Source organism: Glandiceps talaboti, chromosome 20, assembly GCF_964340395.1.
Source record: "Glandiceps talaboti chromosome 20, keGlaTala1.1, whole genome shotgun sequence".
NCBI lineage: Eukaryota > Metazoa > Hemichordata > Enteropneusta > Spengelidae > Glandiceps > Glandiceps talaboti.
In genome coordinates, this window is record NC_135568.1 from 8467080 (window position 1) to 8483407 (window position 16328).

A 16328-nucleotide genomic window follows, 5' to 3' on the forward strand; every position below is an offset into this window, starting at 1 on the left:
TCAGACAAATAAATTGCTGACTATAGTATTCAAACTGACAAGTTTACTCTTGGAAGGAGAGGGACAACATGGCTTTTCAACGTAACCTACAGGTAGGCAGTTTCTCGCGAGCTCGGTAAAGGGCCTAGGGCTACTTGGTCTATATCTGCAATAATTGTAGCGTTTGATGTTATTTCAAGTTTTTTTTCGTCTGTTTTTGTGCCCTTTTTCGTTCCGATGTTTAACCCGAATCAAACGCTAACATTCTCGGAAACCAGAGACTTTATTTCTTCCGCTACACTTCGAAATAAAAGTGGGGCGGCGTAAAACAGGCCATGGTTTGCGACGATGAACGCTATGTAAATTGTAATGCAAACGAGATCACGTTGAAAACGTTTCAAAATGCTGCATGCGTTGCTACATTAGCCGATTTTGACGGAATTGGGGTACCTCTGACCACTTCTTGGGTCATGAAGGCTCCTTGATTAATGTTGGTGCTAGGAAATGTCCGAATTTTTGCCAGTTAAGGCAGCTTTCACAAAAACTTGTTGGGGGGGGGGAGATTTTAGGGGGGGGGGGGCTTGAAAATATATGGATAGTGTGGGGGAGGGGTACCTGAAAAAAATGTTATGGGTTGTACCTGAAAATAAATTGACATCATGACTTTTCAAACATGGGAAAATAAGCTTTTAAAATGTTGGTCTTCCTTTTTCAACAACAACAACAACAACAACAACAACAACAACAACAACAACAACAACAGCTACAAACAACAGTTGCTCACAAGCTAGTAAAATGAAAAACAAAAACAGTCAAATTTTAATTTTCTTTTAATAAACTGTTAATGTAATGATAAATTGAAATGGGCGAATTGAGTGGTACAGATTGTTTTTTGTCTGAAAATGCCAGTGTCTTTCATGTACACTATTATCTACTGAAATTTGGTTCATTTAATGTGTGAAATTACCTTTACACTGTACTGAAAATATTCTTTGTGACATGACTGTGTATTGGTTTGTGGTTATCACAATGATATGTAACTTTTTCATGTAAATTCTTACTGGTATTAAATGACAGACAAATATGACAGACAACATTTTACATTTGCAGCTCTTGAAAGTTAAAAAAAAAAAAAGAGTTGGAAAAGGTTCATCTCAGCCTGCCATCAAAATGTAAAAGATGCACCTGCACTAAAACATACTTGACAAGTATCAAAAACTTCTGTGCAAGGTATTTTTTCATCCTATAGATATGACTATAATTTTCAACATAAACTTTTAATAACACATTCTAAATATTTCCTAAAATTAGCATATTGGCAACGTCTGCTACATGTGAAACAGAAGACAATATTGTCTGTTATGACAATTTTTTTTTGTCAAGCCATTACAGGATCAAATATTTTTTTTTCTGGTCCACCTGGAAACAATTTTTTTCTCTCAAAATCCTCCATACCCCCCCTCCAGAAATCAAATGGTTCTCCCCTTATCTTTTCCAAATGCAGAAGTAATGCAATTTTTTTCTCGGTTACCAATTTTGTAACGTGCAGTTCATAACTACATGTCACTGGTACACAACTAACTTGTCAATTTGAAGGATTTTATGATCAGACAATTTTTTGTCACACATGTATTAATTTGTTAAAACATTTATAGTATTTTTGTTGTTATTGTTGAAAAAGGCTGACCATCTATTAAAAGGTTAATTTACCCATGTGTGAGCCTGAGGAGTCGGCATGGAGTGAATTTTTTTTTCAGGTAACCCCCCCCCCCCCCATGACCCACATTATTTTTTCAGATACCCCCCCCCCCCACTATGCATATCTCCCCCCCCCCCCCAACAAGTTTTGTGAAAGTAGCCTTCTATCAAAAATGCTTGAAAAAAAACATGGGCTCTTTCCTTACTGTAAGTGGAATTCGTAACCGATCTCTCATCAGTGACCTAATCAACATCCCAATCAATCAGATTAAAATCTGATGTGGTAAAAAAACTAGACTAAATCTTTGCTTGATTGCAATGAAACACCAAATCTAAACTCTTTTTCACCTATGTTGTTCTAGCAGTGTCACACTGTTGCCCCATGGGTCTCATCAAATATGAATATGTATTAGATGAGCAGTGCCTGTTCATGACCATTTATGAGAAGTCGCACTATATTTCCTGTAATAAATGAAATGAAATGAAATAAGTATTTAGGAATCATTGATAAGAATTGCTGAATTACTATTCATGAATACTATTAGGAAGATATGTAGAAAGTTTCATTAGAATTCAAGGGATGCAGTAGTTTTTAGCATAACTAAACTTAGGCCATATAGGGTTATAGACATGGTAAAATATTTGTATGTCAGTATGTGTGTGTGTGTGTGTGTGTGTGTGTGTGTGTGTGTGATAAATGAAACCTACATTGGTATTTTGTTGGGAAATTGTTCAAATGAACTTTGTTACATATTAGCTATCATACAGACTGAATCCATGCTTGTTTATCCTGCAGGGAAGAGAAACAGATATGAAACTTATTGAAGAATGGGGATATTTGGACAGTGATGTTATAAAGAGAGGACAGGAACTTGAGGAAGAATACAAGACTTTGCAAGAAGTGTGCCCTACTACAAAGCCAGCTGGTATGTTCATTTGTGACTTTATTTACTAAAGTTCTGATAGGAAATCATGCAATGAAAATTACACAACAAAACTTGGCACAATATAAAATATAAAACATTGACATTGATTCCTTCATGATACAACTATAGGTTTTTAGCCCCTCCCCCTTATAATAGCTTAGCCCCTCCCCCTTATAATAGCTTAGCCCCTCCCCTTATAATAGCTTAGCCCCCTCCCCCTTATAATAGCTTAGCCCCTCCCCTTATAATAGCTTAGCCCCCTCCCCCTTATAATAGCTTAGCCCCTCCCCCTTATAATAGCTTAGCCCCTCCCCCTTATAATAGCTTAGCCCCTCCCCCTTACAATAGCTTAGCCCCTCCCCCTTACAATAGCTTAGCCCCTCCCCCTTACAATAGCTTAGCCCCTCCCCCTTACAATACCTTAGCCCCTCCCCCTTATAATAGCTTAGCCCCTCCCCCTTATAATAGCTTAGCCCCTCCCCCTTACAATAGCTTAGCCCCTCCCCCTTACAATAGCTTAGCCCCTCCCCCTTACAATAGCTTAGCCCCCTCCCCCTTACAATAGCTTAGCCCCCTCCCCCTTACAATAGCTTAGCCCCCTCCCCCTTACAATAGCTTAGCCCCCTCCCCTTACAATAGCTTAGCCCCCTCCCCCTTACAATACCTTAGCCCCCTCCCCCTTACAATACCTTAGCCCCCTCCCCCTTACAATAGCTTAGCCCCCTCCCCTTACAATAGCTTAGCCCCCTCCCCTTACAATAGCTTAGCCCCTCCCCCTTACAATACCTTAGCCCCTCCCCCTTACAATAGCTTAGCCCCTCCCCCTTATAATAGCTTAGCCCCCTCCCCCTTACAATACCTTAGCCCCCTCCCCTTACAATAGCTTAGCCCCTCCCCCTTATAATAGCTTAGCCCCCTCCCCTTACAATAGCTTAGCCCCCTCCCCTTACAATAGCTTAGCCCCTCCCCCTTACAATACCTTAGCCCCTCCCCCTTATAATAGCTTAGCCCCCTCCCCCTTACAATAGCTTAGCCCCTCCCCCTTACAATAGCTTAGCCCCTCCCCCTTATAATAGCTTAGCCCCCTCCCCTTACAATAGCTTAGCCCCTCCCCCTTACAATACCTTAGCCCCTCCCCCTTATAATAGCTTAGCCCCTCCCCCTTATAATAGCTTAGCCCCCTCCCCCTTACAATAGCTTAGCCCCCTCCCCTTATAATAGCTTAGCCCCTCCCCCTTACAATAGCTTAGCCCCCTCCCCCTTATAATAGCTTAGCCCCTCCCCCTTTTAATAGCTTAGCCCCTCCCCCTTACAATAGCTTAGCCCCTCCCCCTTATAATAGCTTAGCCCCTCCCCCTTATAATAGCTTAGCCCCTCCCCCTTATAATAGCTTAGCCCCTCCCCCTTATAATAGCTTAGCCCCTCCCCCTTATAATACCTTAGCCCCTCCCCCTTACAATAGCTTAGCCCCTCCCCCTTACAATACCTTAGCCCCTCCCCCTTACAATACCTTAGCCCCTCCCCCTTATAATAGCTTAGCCCCCTCCCCCTTACAATACCTTAGCCCCCTCCCCCTTACAATAGCTTAGCCCCTCCCCCTTATAATAGCTTAGCCCCTCCCCCTTATAATAGCTTAGCCCCTCCCCCTTATAATACCTTAGCCCCTCCCCCTTACAATAGCTTAGCCCCTCCCCCTTACAATACCTTAGCCCCTCCCCCTTACAATACCTTAGCCCCTCCCCCTTATAATAGCTTAGCCCCCTCCCCCTTACAATACCTTAGCCCCCTCCCCCTTACAATAGCTTAGCCCCTCCCCCTTACAATACCTTAGCCCCTCCCCCTTATAATAGCTTAGCCCCCTCCCCTTACAATAGCTTAGCCCCCTCCCCCTTACAATAGCTTAGCCCCCTCCCCTTACAATAGCTTAGCCCCCTCCCCCTTACAATAGCTTAGCCCCTCCCCCTTACAATAGCTTAGCCCCTCCCCCTTACAATAGCTTAGCCCCTCCCCCTTACAATACCTTAGCCCCTCCCCCTTACAATAGCTTAGCCCCTCCCCCTTACAATAGCTTAGCCCCCTCCCCCTTACAATACCTTAGCCCCCTCCCCCTTACAATAGCTTAGCCCCTCCCCCTTATAATAGCTTAGCCCCCTCCCCTTACAATAGCTTAGCCCCCTCCCCTTACAATAGCTTAGCCCCTCCCCCTTACAATACCTTAGCCCCTCCCCCTTACAATAGCTTAGCCCCTCCCCCTTACAATAGCTTAGCCCCTCCCCCTTACAATACCTTAGCCCCTCCCCCTTACAATAGCTTAGCCCCTCCCCCTTATAATAGCTTAGCCCCCTCCCCCTTATAATAGCTTAGCCCCTCCCCTTACAATAGCTTAGCCCCTCCCCTTATAATAGCTTAGCCCCCTCCCCTTACAATAGCTTAGCCCCTCCCCTTATAATAGCTTAGCCCCTCCCCCTTTTAATAGCTTAGCCCCTCCCCCTTATAATAGCTTAGCCCCTCCCCCTTATAATAGCTTAGCCCCTCCCCCTTATAATAGCTTAGCCCCTCCCCCTTATAATAGCTTAGCCCCCTCCCCTTATAATAGCTTAGCCCCCTCCCCTTACAATAGCTACCAAAAGAAATAATATTTATAGCCACTAGCTCTTATACTGATTGCCAACTGTCAAAACAAATCAGATTAAATGTAAATAAAATCTGTGAAAGTTTGTTTATTCAATGTTTACTTCCCTGGTTACTATTCCAAAGCACAACTTTATAAGGCAAGATCAAACAGATGATTTCCTTCAAGAACATAATTAACATTGTGCAAAACTTTTCTATGTCTACGTCATTGTTTGTGCTGTGTTTGAAATACGAGTCTTAACACTTATTTTCCCTAATTGTTCTTTAATATTACTGGTGCTTGTATAATTGTGTTATTCTCCAATATTTTTCTTCATTCAGCCAGAAAATACTCGTTACTTGTATTTTCATTGACTGAAGAAAAATATTGGGGAATGATATCTAAAAGTGACCTCTGCTGTTATAAATATACACACATACTTTTAATATTTTCTGTTGTCTTCAATAACAGGATCAACATTTCCAGTTGACAATGTTGAAATCTGCCAAAAAAAGCTCCCAGCAACATCAGCTGTGAAAAGCATAGTAAGCCGTCTTAATCAGAAAGTTGAAAGTTGTTTCCATGGTAATGCAAATATTGTGAGTCAAGGTGACTTGCATGGTTTGGTTGGAGCTGTTCATCGGGCTTACCACAATCATTATCCTCTTGTATTGAGTCCTGATATGATATGGCTGTGTATCATGCAAGGGTTGTCGACACATATTAATGAAAATGCTGAGAGATTAAGAAAGAAGTTCGTTGAGCATGATGGGAAGAAAACGATAACAGTCAGACGAGATGATTTCGTGAAAGGTTCAGCCACCAATCCTTGGCCTGAGGTCTTTTCTGAATTCTCTGACAAGATCAAAGATGAAATTGGAGAGAACACTTACAGTTTGATTACTCCTGATTTCAGTACCACTGGTCCATTGGAGAAGGCAGTCACTGATATTGTCTTAATGGAAGCAATGAAGTCCTTCTTTGATTACAGAGTTCGCACTTGTTGCGGTATACCTTCTATTACACTGGAAGGTACAACTGAAGACTGGATGGCTATAAGAGACAAGACTGCAAAGTTGGAACAGTATGATCTGAAATGGTGGACTGATCATCTCTTACCAGTTTTGGATCAATTTGTCAATGCATCCAAGGGAGAAGTGGATAGGTCTTTCTGGTCAAGTATTTATAAGGTATGCTGTTACTGATTTTCCAAATTCACATTATCCTTGTCCAATGTAATTAAACATTTCCAAATAGTTGGCTCTAATTCATTAGCTGGTACTCTTATAGAAATTGTATTGGTTCTTGTCACTATTTATTCAAAATATGAAAATGTGGTAAATGCAAGTATCTTTGCATAATACTTGATGTGATGTGGCCAGTTCTCTAGTAAATGAAATTAAAAGGGAATGAGGGGGAGAGCGATTTTATCATTCCATTAGGTTTAGGGGACACATGCACAGAAAAATAACTTTCACCAAGTTTGCATGATTAATTTGTCAAAATTTGTTTCCCAGAATGTCTCACCCCGATGTACAGGAGGCCACTTCTAAAAACATACAAACCAGATTTGCCAATTTCCATAACTCTATTTCAGAGAGGTTTAATAAACAATGCATAACTGGTGATAATGAGTTTCCTAAGCATAACGAAATACAAACAGCTACCATGATAAAATCAAACTCATCTTTGATCCGCTTTAAATGACCATCAAAACACTAAACTAATGTTTTCACCATTAAAACAAAAGGTCACCATTACATTTTTGATGTCTTTGTTCTTTATGTACAGTATTCTGGTGGATCAGGAGGGCCGTATATATCTGGTTGGATTGCAACTTTGTTTCCATACACCAGCCACACCAAACTAAATACATGGCTCAGCAGGTGGTCAAGCCGTGAGATGTTTGGAGGAATGACTACAAGTAGCTTTCCCACTGGTTTATCTGCAGCCCCATTCATATGGGAATACTTTGATAAGGAGTTCAAGATGAAGTTCATCGGTGGTTTCATGGGTTTCTCCCAAGATACAGAATCGTTGGCTCTGAAACCCGAGTTAGGCTGGGCTGTGGTTGAAAACACAAATATAAAACATGGACCGCCAATGTTTTAAAGTCTTGTGGCAGAGTAGTTGTCACAAAGAATAACCTGATGCTTAAATAGACACCATTCAGTCTTTTTTCCATTGTTAGAGTCATGTTTTCAACAAATACTTGTCATTTCCTATGAGATAAATTGACACTAAACCTCAAGATCAAATCTCCTAGCAGCAGACAGTCTATAACTTCAAAGAAAAAACTAAGTCATCAAATGGATAGTCATTAATTACAAATGCAGCTAACATCTTTCAAAACTTATACAAAGATTATAACATATATTCTGTACATAATATCCTCCTTTTTGGTGCAACAATTCAATTTTTACAATAACCATTCAATGATGGTAACTATATAAAAAAAACTCTTGTCATCACCCTGGTTATGAAACTTCTTCATGAAATGATAGTTTTCGATTTGATATCTAAGCCTAGATGCAGTACAATAGTAGCATCGTATTTGACTTCTATATCTGTCAGTCATCACCATTGAGAGTTCACAGGTCAAACACTAAAATCTATCTGTTTGTTTAGTATAACATGTATAGTCTACGGAAGTGTAGAATTTATAATATGCAATATCAGAATATTGTTTGTCTTTTATTTTAATGTGTGATTTTGTAACATATAGCAATTGCTCCAGAATGATTACGTGTTTGAATAAATATACTAATACTATTATAAAATTATAAACCACACGTGCAAACATATATACATACATACTTATGAACAAACAAACATACATACATACATACATACATACATACTATGTATGTACGTATTATGTATGTATACAACTATATATATATATATATATATATATATATATATATATATATATATATATATATATATATATATATATATATATATATATATATATATAATAATAATTTTATTCCGTACTGTAGGCCATGGGCCTTAAATGTACATAACTGAACATAGAATAATGATCATGATTACAGAGGTATGTTCAACATAGCTAAATTGACAAGTCAGCTTATGTAGAGAGATTTTCTTCCAAAAGCTGTTTACGTATTTTCATGGCAAAGAAAATAAATTTCGCAAGGTTTTGAATGATGAAGGTATTTGTTGACTGCATTAATAAGATAAATTTCCAATCATATGCAGGTGAGTAATAAAATTCAGAAATAAACTTAGATCTAACAAGTTTGTACTTGGGGCACACAAGTACAAAATGGTACTCGTCCTCAATATCGTTGCACCCAAATGGGCAAATTCTTTCCTCGGGTGGTGTACCAAGATGTCTACCCTTTTCAATAGCAAGGTCGTGGGTTGACATTCTCAAACGTGATAAAGCATTTCTAAAGTGAGACAGTGGTATGCATTCTAAGTATTTTTCACATGTTAAATGTGTTTTAAATCTACAATACATTCGTAATTTAGGTGAAGTGTTTACATCAGAATGCCAATCCTGCATGTGAATATCATGACATCTTTGTTTAAATAGCTGTAGAAAGTACTTGTCATTTTCAGTACGTTGCTTTTGCCAAATCTCAGCAAATCCATATATATATATATATATATATATATATATATATATATATATATATATATATATATATTACTATTTTTTTTTGGTAGTACTGGAACTCTTTCTTGGTTGTAACTCGGAGTTTCACGCATTGTGCGATCATCAGACAACCTGTCTATTGCGCTCTGCCACTGCGGTATACAGCACTCTCTTAGCAGATTGATTCTCACCGAGTTATATATATATATATATATATATATATATATATATATATATATATATATATATATATATATATATATATATATATATATATATATATATATATATATATATATATATATATGCGAAGCTCCGAAGACTATGAGCGAGTCTACTGTTACCTTTATCACAAATAGAATGATTGCTTCATAACCAAGACTCACGTAAAAAACAAAGGTACACAGACTACGTCTACCACCTCGGTAACCCGGAAGTAACATTGTGATGACTCAGCAATGTGACGTTGTCGGGTTTATGTTGTGAAGCATGACGTCTGATCTAAATATAAAACACCATACAACTCAGACAAATAAATTGCTGTCAGTGGTATTCAAACTGGCCAGTTTACTCTTTGAAGGAGAGGGACAACATGGCTTCTCAACATAACCTACAGGTAGGCAGTTTCTCGGTAAAGGGGTACTTGGTCTGTTTTAGCTGCAATAATTGTAGTTTTTGATTTCGAGGTTTTCTTCTCCTGTTTTTGTGCCCTTTTTCGTTCCGATGTTTAAACCAAAGCAAACGCAAACATTCTCGCAAACCAGAGCTGTTTATTTCTTCCGCTACACTTCGAAATAAAAGTGGGGCGGCGCGTTAAGAACCCTTATATGTTGCTACATTTCCCGATTTTGACGGAATTGGGGTACCTCTGATCACTTCTTCAAGTTCTTGGGTCTTGAAGGCTCCTTTATATAATGATGGTGCTAGGTAATTTAGCAGAAAAATCCGTCCAAATTTGCGAATCAGATCTGAATCGCTTCCGTCTATTTGCGTTTGAGGAACCAGGAAGTGGGTATGGCAGCAAATTTCTTTTACTATTGTCAGTCCTGCATCAAATTATTTTTTCCAAATGCATAAGTAATTCAATTTTATTTTCTCGGTTACCAATTTTGTAACGTGTGGTTCATACATGTCACTGGTTCACAACTAACTAACAGACATTTTTTTGTTACATGTATTAATTTGTTTAAAGAAATTGTGGTATTTGTGTTGTTATTGTTGAAAAAGGCTGACCATCTATTAAAAGGTTAATTTATCCATGTGTGAGGAGTCAATTTATTTTTCAGGTAACCCCCCCCCCCATGACCCACATTATTTTTTCAGACACCCCACCCCCCCCCAACACTATGCATATTGTTTTGAGTACCCCTTAAATCTCCCGAACCCCCCCCCCCCAACAAGTTTTGTTACAGTAGCCTTCTATCATAAATGCTTGGAAAAAACGGAGGGCTTGCTGATTTCAGCACATTGCAACAATTTTTTTTCCTTCTGTTTGTTGGAACAATTTTTTTCTCGAGCCATAACAGGATCAAATTATTTTTTTTCTACTTCACCTGTCGACATTTTTTCCCACAATCCTCCACACCCCAGAAATCAAATGGTTCTCCCCTTAGTGTAAGTGGAATTCGTAACCGATCTCTCATTAGTGACCTAATCAACATCCCAATTAATCTGATTAAAATCTGATGTGGTAAAAACTAGACTAAATCTTTGCTTGATTGCAATAAAACACCAAATCTAAACTCTTTTTCACCTAAGTTGTTCTAGCAGTGTCACACTGTTGCCTCATGGGTCTCATCAGATATGAATATGTATTAGATGAGCAGTGCCTGTTCATGACCATTTATGAGAAGTCGCACTATATTTCCTGTAATAAATGAAATGAAATGAAATAAGTATTTAGGAATCATTGATAAGAATTGCTGAATTACTATTCATGAATACTATTAGGACGATATGTAGAAAGTTCATTAGAATTCAAGGGATGCAGTAGTTTTTAGCATAACTACATTTAGCCATATAGGGTTATAGGCATGGTAAAATATTTGTGTGTCAGTGTGTGTGTGTGTGTGTGTGTGTGTGTGTGTGTGTGTGTGTGTGTGTGTGTGTGTGTTTGTGTTTGTGTGTGTGTAAATGAAACCTGCATTGGTATTTTGTTGGGATATAGATTGGAAATTATTCAAATGAACTTTGTTACATATTAGCTTTCATCCAGACTGAGTCCATGCTTGTTTATCCTGCAGGGAAGAGAAACAGATATGAAACTTATTGAAGAATGGGGATGTTCTGACCGTGACGTTATAAAGAGAGGACAGGAACTTGAGGAAGAATACAAGACTTTGCAAGAAGTGTGCGCAACTACAAAGCCCGCTGGTATGTTCATTTTTGACTTTATTTACTAAAGGTCTGATAGGAAATCATGGAATGAAAATTACACAACAAAAATTGGCACAATATAAAACATAAAACATCGACATTGATTCTTTGATGATACAACTATAGGTTTTTAGCGCCTCCCCCTTACAATAGCTACCAAGTGAAATAATATGTATAGCCACTAGCTCTTATTACTGATTGCCAACTGTCAAAACAAATCAAATTAAATGTAAATAAAATCTTTCAACGTTTGTTTATTTAATTTTACTTGGTTACTTGGTTACTATTCCAAAGCACAACTTTATAAAGCAAGATCAAACAGATGATTCCTTCAAGAACATAATTAACATTGTGCAAAACTTTTCCGCATGATTAGCACCAGCCAGGTCCAACAAAAAATATGGAATATTACTAACGACAATGCGTACATATGTCACAACAACTCGTGTCTATGTCTACGTCATTGTTTGTGCTGTGTTTGGAATATGAGTCTTAATGCTTAAAATTGTCATTAATTTGCTTAATTTTTCGTTAATCGTCTAGCAACTCCTAGTGACAAAGACCCCTCGGTCACTTGTATTTTCTTTGGCTGAACGACGAAAAATATTTTCGAATAATATGTAAATGTTACCTCTGCTGTTATAAATATACACACATACTTTTAATATTTTTCCGTTGTCTTCGACAACAGGATCAACATTTCCAGTTGAAAATGTTGAAATCTGCCAAAAAAAGCTCCCAGTAACATCAGCTGTGAAAAGCATAGTAAGCCGTCTTAATCAGAAAGTTGAAAGTTGTTTCCATGGTAATGCAAATATTGTGAGTCAAGGTGACTTGCATGGTTTGGTTGGAGCTGTTCATCGGGCTTACCACAATCATTATCCTCTTGTATTGAGTCCTGATATGATATGGCTGTGTATCATGCAAGGGTTGTCGACACACATCAATGAAAATGCTGAGAGATTAAGAAAGAAGTTCGTTGAGCATGATGGGAAGAAAGAGATAACAGTCAGACGAGATGATTTCGTGAAGGGTTCAGCCACCAATCCTTGGCCTGAGGTCTTTTCTGAATTCTCTGACAAGATCAAAGATGAAATTGGAGAGAACACCTACAGTTTGATTACTCCTGATTTCAGTACCACTGGTCCATTGGAGAAGGCAGTCACTGATATTGTCTTAATGGAGGCCATGAAGTCCTTCTTTGATTACAGTGCTTGGTCTTGGTGTGGCATACCTTCTATTACACTGCAGGGTACAACTGAAGACTGGATAGCTATAAGAGACAAGACTGCAAAATTGGAACAATATGATCTGAAATGGTGGACTGATCATCTCTTACCAGTTTTGGATCAATTTGTCAATGCATCAAAGGGAGAAGTGGATAGGTCTTTCTGGTCAAGTATTTATAAGGTATGCTGTTACTGATTTTCCAAATTCACATTATCCTTGTCGAACGTTATTAAACATTTCAAAATAGTTGGCTCTAATTCATTAGCTGGTACTCTTATAGATATGGTATTGGTTAATATTCACTATTTATTCAAAATGTGAAAATGTGGTAAAAGCAAGTATCTTTGCATAATACTTGATGTGATGTGGCCGTTTCTCTAGTAAATGAAATTAAAAGGGAATGATTAATTTGTCAAAATTTGTTTCCCAGATTGTCTCACCCCAATGTACAGGAGGCCACTTCTAAAAAGATACAAACCAGATTTGCCAATTTACAGTTGTACATAACTCTATTTCAGAGAGGTTTAATAAACAATGCATAACTGGTGATATTGAGTTTCCGAAGTATAACGAAATACAAACAGCCACGATGATAAAAATCAAAACTGATCTTTGATCTTTGATCTTTAAATCCACTCAAAATTACTTAAATAACGGTTTCACCATTAAAACAAAAGGTCAGCATTACATTTTTGATGTCTTTGTTCTTTATGTACACTCAGTATTCTGGTGAATCAGGAGGGCCGTACATATCTGGTTGGATTGCAACTTTGTTTCCATACAACAGCCGCAATAATCGAAATACATATCGTATCAGGGGGTCAAGCCGTGAGATATTTGGAGCAATGACTACAAGTAGCTTTCCCACTGGTTTATCTGCAGCCCCATTCATATGGGAATACTTTGATGAGGAGTTCAAGATGAAGTTCATCGGTGGTTTCATGGGTTTCTCCCAAGATACAGAATCGTTGGCTCTGAGACCCGAGTTAGGCTGGGCTGTGGTTGAAAACACAAATATAAAACGTGGACCACCAATGTTTTAAAGTCTTGTGGCAGAATAGTTGTCACAAAGAATAACCCGATGCTTAAATAGACACCATTCAGTCTTTTTTCCACTGTTAGAGTCATGTTTTCAACAAATACTTGTCATTTCCTACTAGATAAATTGACACTAAACTTGAAGATCAAATCTCCTAGCAGCAGACAGTCTATAACTTAAAGTCTTCAAAGAAAAAACGAAGTCATCAAATGGATAGTCATCAATTACAAATGCAGCTGACATCTTTCAAAACTTATACAAAGATTATAACATATTATGTACATATTATTTTCCTTTTTGGTGCAACAATTCTGCCACATTTGATTAAAATATTGTTTTTTTTTTACAATAACCATTCAATGATGGCAGCTATAAAAAACTCTTGTCATCACCCTGGTTACCAATTTTAAATTTCTTGAAATGATAGTATTCGATTTGATATCTAAGCCTAGATACAGGACAATAGTGGCATCGTATTTTACTTCTATATCTTTCAGTCATCACCATTGAGAGTTCACAGGTCAAATGCTAAAATCTAGCTGTTTGTTTAGTATAACATGTATAGTCTATGGAAGTGTAGAATTTATAATATGCAATATTAGAATATTGTTTGTCTTTTATTTTAATGTGTGATTTTGTAACATATAGCAATTATTACGTGTTTGAATAGATATACTAATAATATTATAAAATGATAAACCACACATGCAAACATATATACATATATACATACTTACATATATACATACATACATACATACATACATACATACATACATACTATGTATGTACATATTATGTGTGTATACAACTATATATATATATATACTAGTATATATATATATATATATATATATATATATATATATATATATGTATATATATATATATATATATATATATATATATATATATATATATATATATATATATATATATATATATATATATGGTCATATGTATATTCGCTTATAACACATAGATAGAATGTCAGGTGGTATCCTTTGAACATTCATTTGAAATGTCAGGATTAAATTTAGTCATCAGGACTGTTCTAGTCATTACTTTTGTACTCCAATGTATGTATATGTATATGTTACACAGATGTAAGTCAGGCTGTGTATCAACTCATATCTTGTTCATCCTTGAATTTGAAAAGTTAGATTGCAGTTATTGATTGAGACTTTTACTTGTTACTTATGCACTTCTACATACATACATACATACATACATACTACATACGTACATACATACATACATACATACATCCATACTACATACATATATACATATATACATACATACATACATACATACATACATACATACATACATACGTACGTACATACATACATACATATATACATACATACATACATACGTACGTACATACATATATATATATATATATATATTCTCACACCAGTCATCCGGTAAGGTGCATTCTGGGTTATTGTATATCTCAGCATAGTATAGTATAGTATCATTGTTTATTATAGTGACATGAGGTTTACCTGAAAAGATTACATTGACAAAAAAGAACAATAAATAATAACACCTCCCAGCCCAACAAGTGGACTTATAAGTCACCTCAACAGTAATTTACAAAACAATGGGTCGTCAAAGAGGACAAAGCACAGAAATTCAAATAACAAGTCAGTTGTATCATATGGGTTTCCATATACCATACAAATATTGACTGATGCCATAATGAAGAAGGAGGCTGCCGGTATCAGTGTTAGACAACTTCTCCACATGCTATCCTCTTGTTATGGAATTTGAGAACTTGAAAAGCAAAATGATATTGTCTAAATGAATGGACACAAATAAGAAGCCCCCCCCCCCCACCCCTTTAAAAGCAACGGTATGGAATGGTGTAAGTGTTGTATTTGTTTACTATTATACTTCCATTCTGGCTATAAAATAGATTATATCTTGCTTTGCCATTGAAAGCAAGAGATACCTCTATTCGGAGATCACCATACCATCTCTGTTTTAGCCCTTTCAAATAAGACAACATGTCTTTATTTTTAGTACTTTTATACGTGTGCTATTCACCTTATGTGGGCTTTAGGAATGGGTTCAAACTCCTGAGCATAGACCCGTAGCATATACGAGTCCAGAGCTAACATTTCGCAATGGTTGAGTCAGTTTACACCTGCATGGTCCAAATATTAGATAACAAAGTGAATCTAGCTAGCTTTAACATTTGACGAAATGGCCACAAATTTGCAGTAAAAAAACATAACTATACCTTTGGTGTAACGTAAGCATCAACAATTGTTATAATGTATTTTTGATAATCTATTTTCGTCCACTCGAAAATTTGTTGAATGGTCGCCACAGGAGCAGCGCCAACTAGTTCCCTAGTATTGGAGAAGCATGCGGAATACCATTGTTCGGTTGGGTCAAACTGAATACCAGTGCAATGTGTTCATTATATCCGAAATGACGAAAAGCTCAAGAACCCCCCAAAAAATGGCACAATTATGTCCCCGTAGAATTTTCCCGATCTACATCCCGCGGGGGGGGGGGGGGGGGGTGCGGCGGAAGAGACGTAGACGGGGAAAATTCTACGAGGATGATTCCAAACATGCATGTAATTCAATGTACTCACTTTGTGTTTCAAGTAGATGAACGGTTTGCATTTGCTTGTGAATTTTGTATTGGCAGCTAGAATTTGACAACTTTTTTTTTTATATCAAGTCTGCACCAGGTTCCGAATAAATAAATACAAAGTCTACTTCTGTTGTGTGTAATTTAATTTAATTTAATTTAATTTAATTCAATAATTGTAATTGTATTTTACGTCAATGAGCCGATTTTTGTTTGATAATG

General features: G+C 37.3%; 2 protein-coding genes across 2 annotated transcripts; both read left to right on the top strand.

Annotated features, from left to right (window-relative positions):
- Window positions 1-8031, top strand: LOC144450748 (uncharacterized). The gene is made up of 4 exons (XM_078141451.1): window positions 1-92; window positions 2474-2603; window positions 5689-6407; window positions 7009-8031. Exons 1-4 carry the CDS (start codon window positions 69-71, stop codon window positions 7327-7329), a joined length of 1194 nt encoding a protein of 397 aa, XP_077997577.1. The 5' UTR covers window positions 1-68; the 3' UTR covers window positions 7330-8031.
- Window positions 8032-9257: 1226 nt separating this feature from the next.
- On the top strand, window positions 9258-14204 carry LOC144450727 (uncharacterized). The gene is made up of 4 exons (XM_078141419.1): window positions 9258-9461; window positions 11089-11218; window positions 11913-12631; window positions 13174-14204. The coding sequence occupies exons 1-4, from the start codon at window positions 9438-9440 to the stop codon at window positions 13492-13494; spliced, it is 1194 nt and encodes a 397-aa protein (XP_077997545.1). The 5' UTR covers window positions 9258-9437; the 3' UTR covers window positions 13495-14204.
- Window positions 14205-16328: the final 2124 nt, after the last annotated feature.

Excerpts from the sequence above, each read along its gene's own strand:
- LOC144450748 (XM_078141451.1), top strand. The coding sequence starts at position 69 with ATGGCTTTTCAACGTAACCTACAG. Across the intron at positions 93-2,473 it reads CTTTTCAACGTAACCTACAG|GGAAGAGAAACAGATATGAA; the intron begins GTAGGCAGTTTC and ends TTTATCCTGCAG. Across the intron at positions 2,604-5,688 it reads CCCTACTACAAAGCCAGCTG|GATCAACATTTCCAGTTGAC; the intron begins GTATGTTCATTT and ends CTTCAATAACAG.
- LOC144450727 (XM_078141419.1), top strand. The coding sequence starts at position 9,438 with ATGGCTTCTCAACATAACCTACAG. Across the intron at positions 9,462-11,088 it reads CTTCTCAACATAACCTACAG|GGAAGAGAAACAGATATGAA; the intron begins GTAGGCAGTTTC and ends TTTATCCTGCAG. Across the intron at positions 11,219-11,912 it reads CGCAACTACAAAGCCCGCTG|GATCAACATTTCCAGTTGAA; the intron begins GTATGTTCATTT and ends CTTCGACAACAG.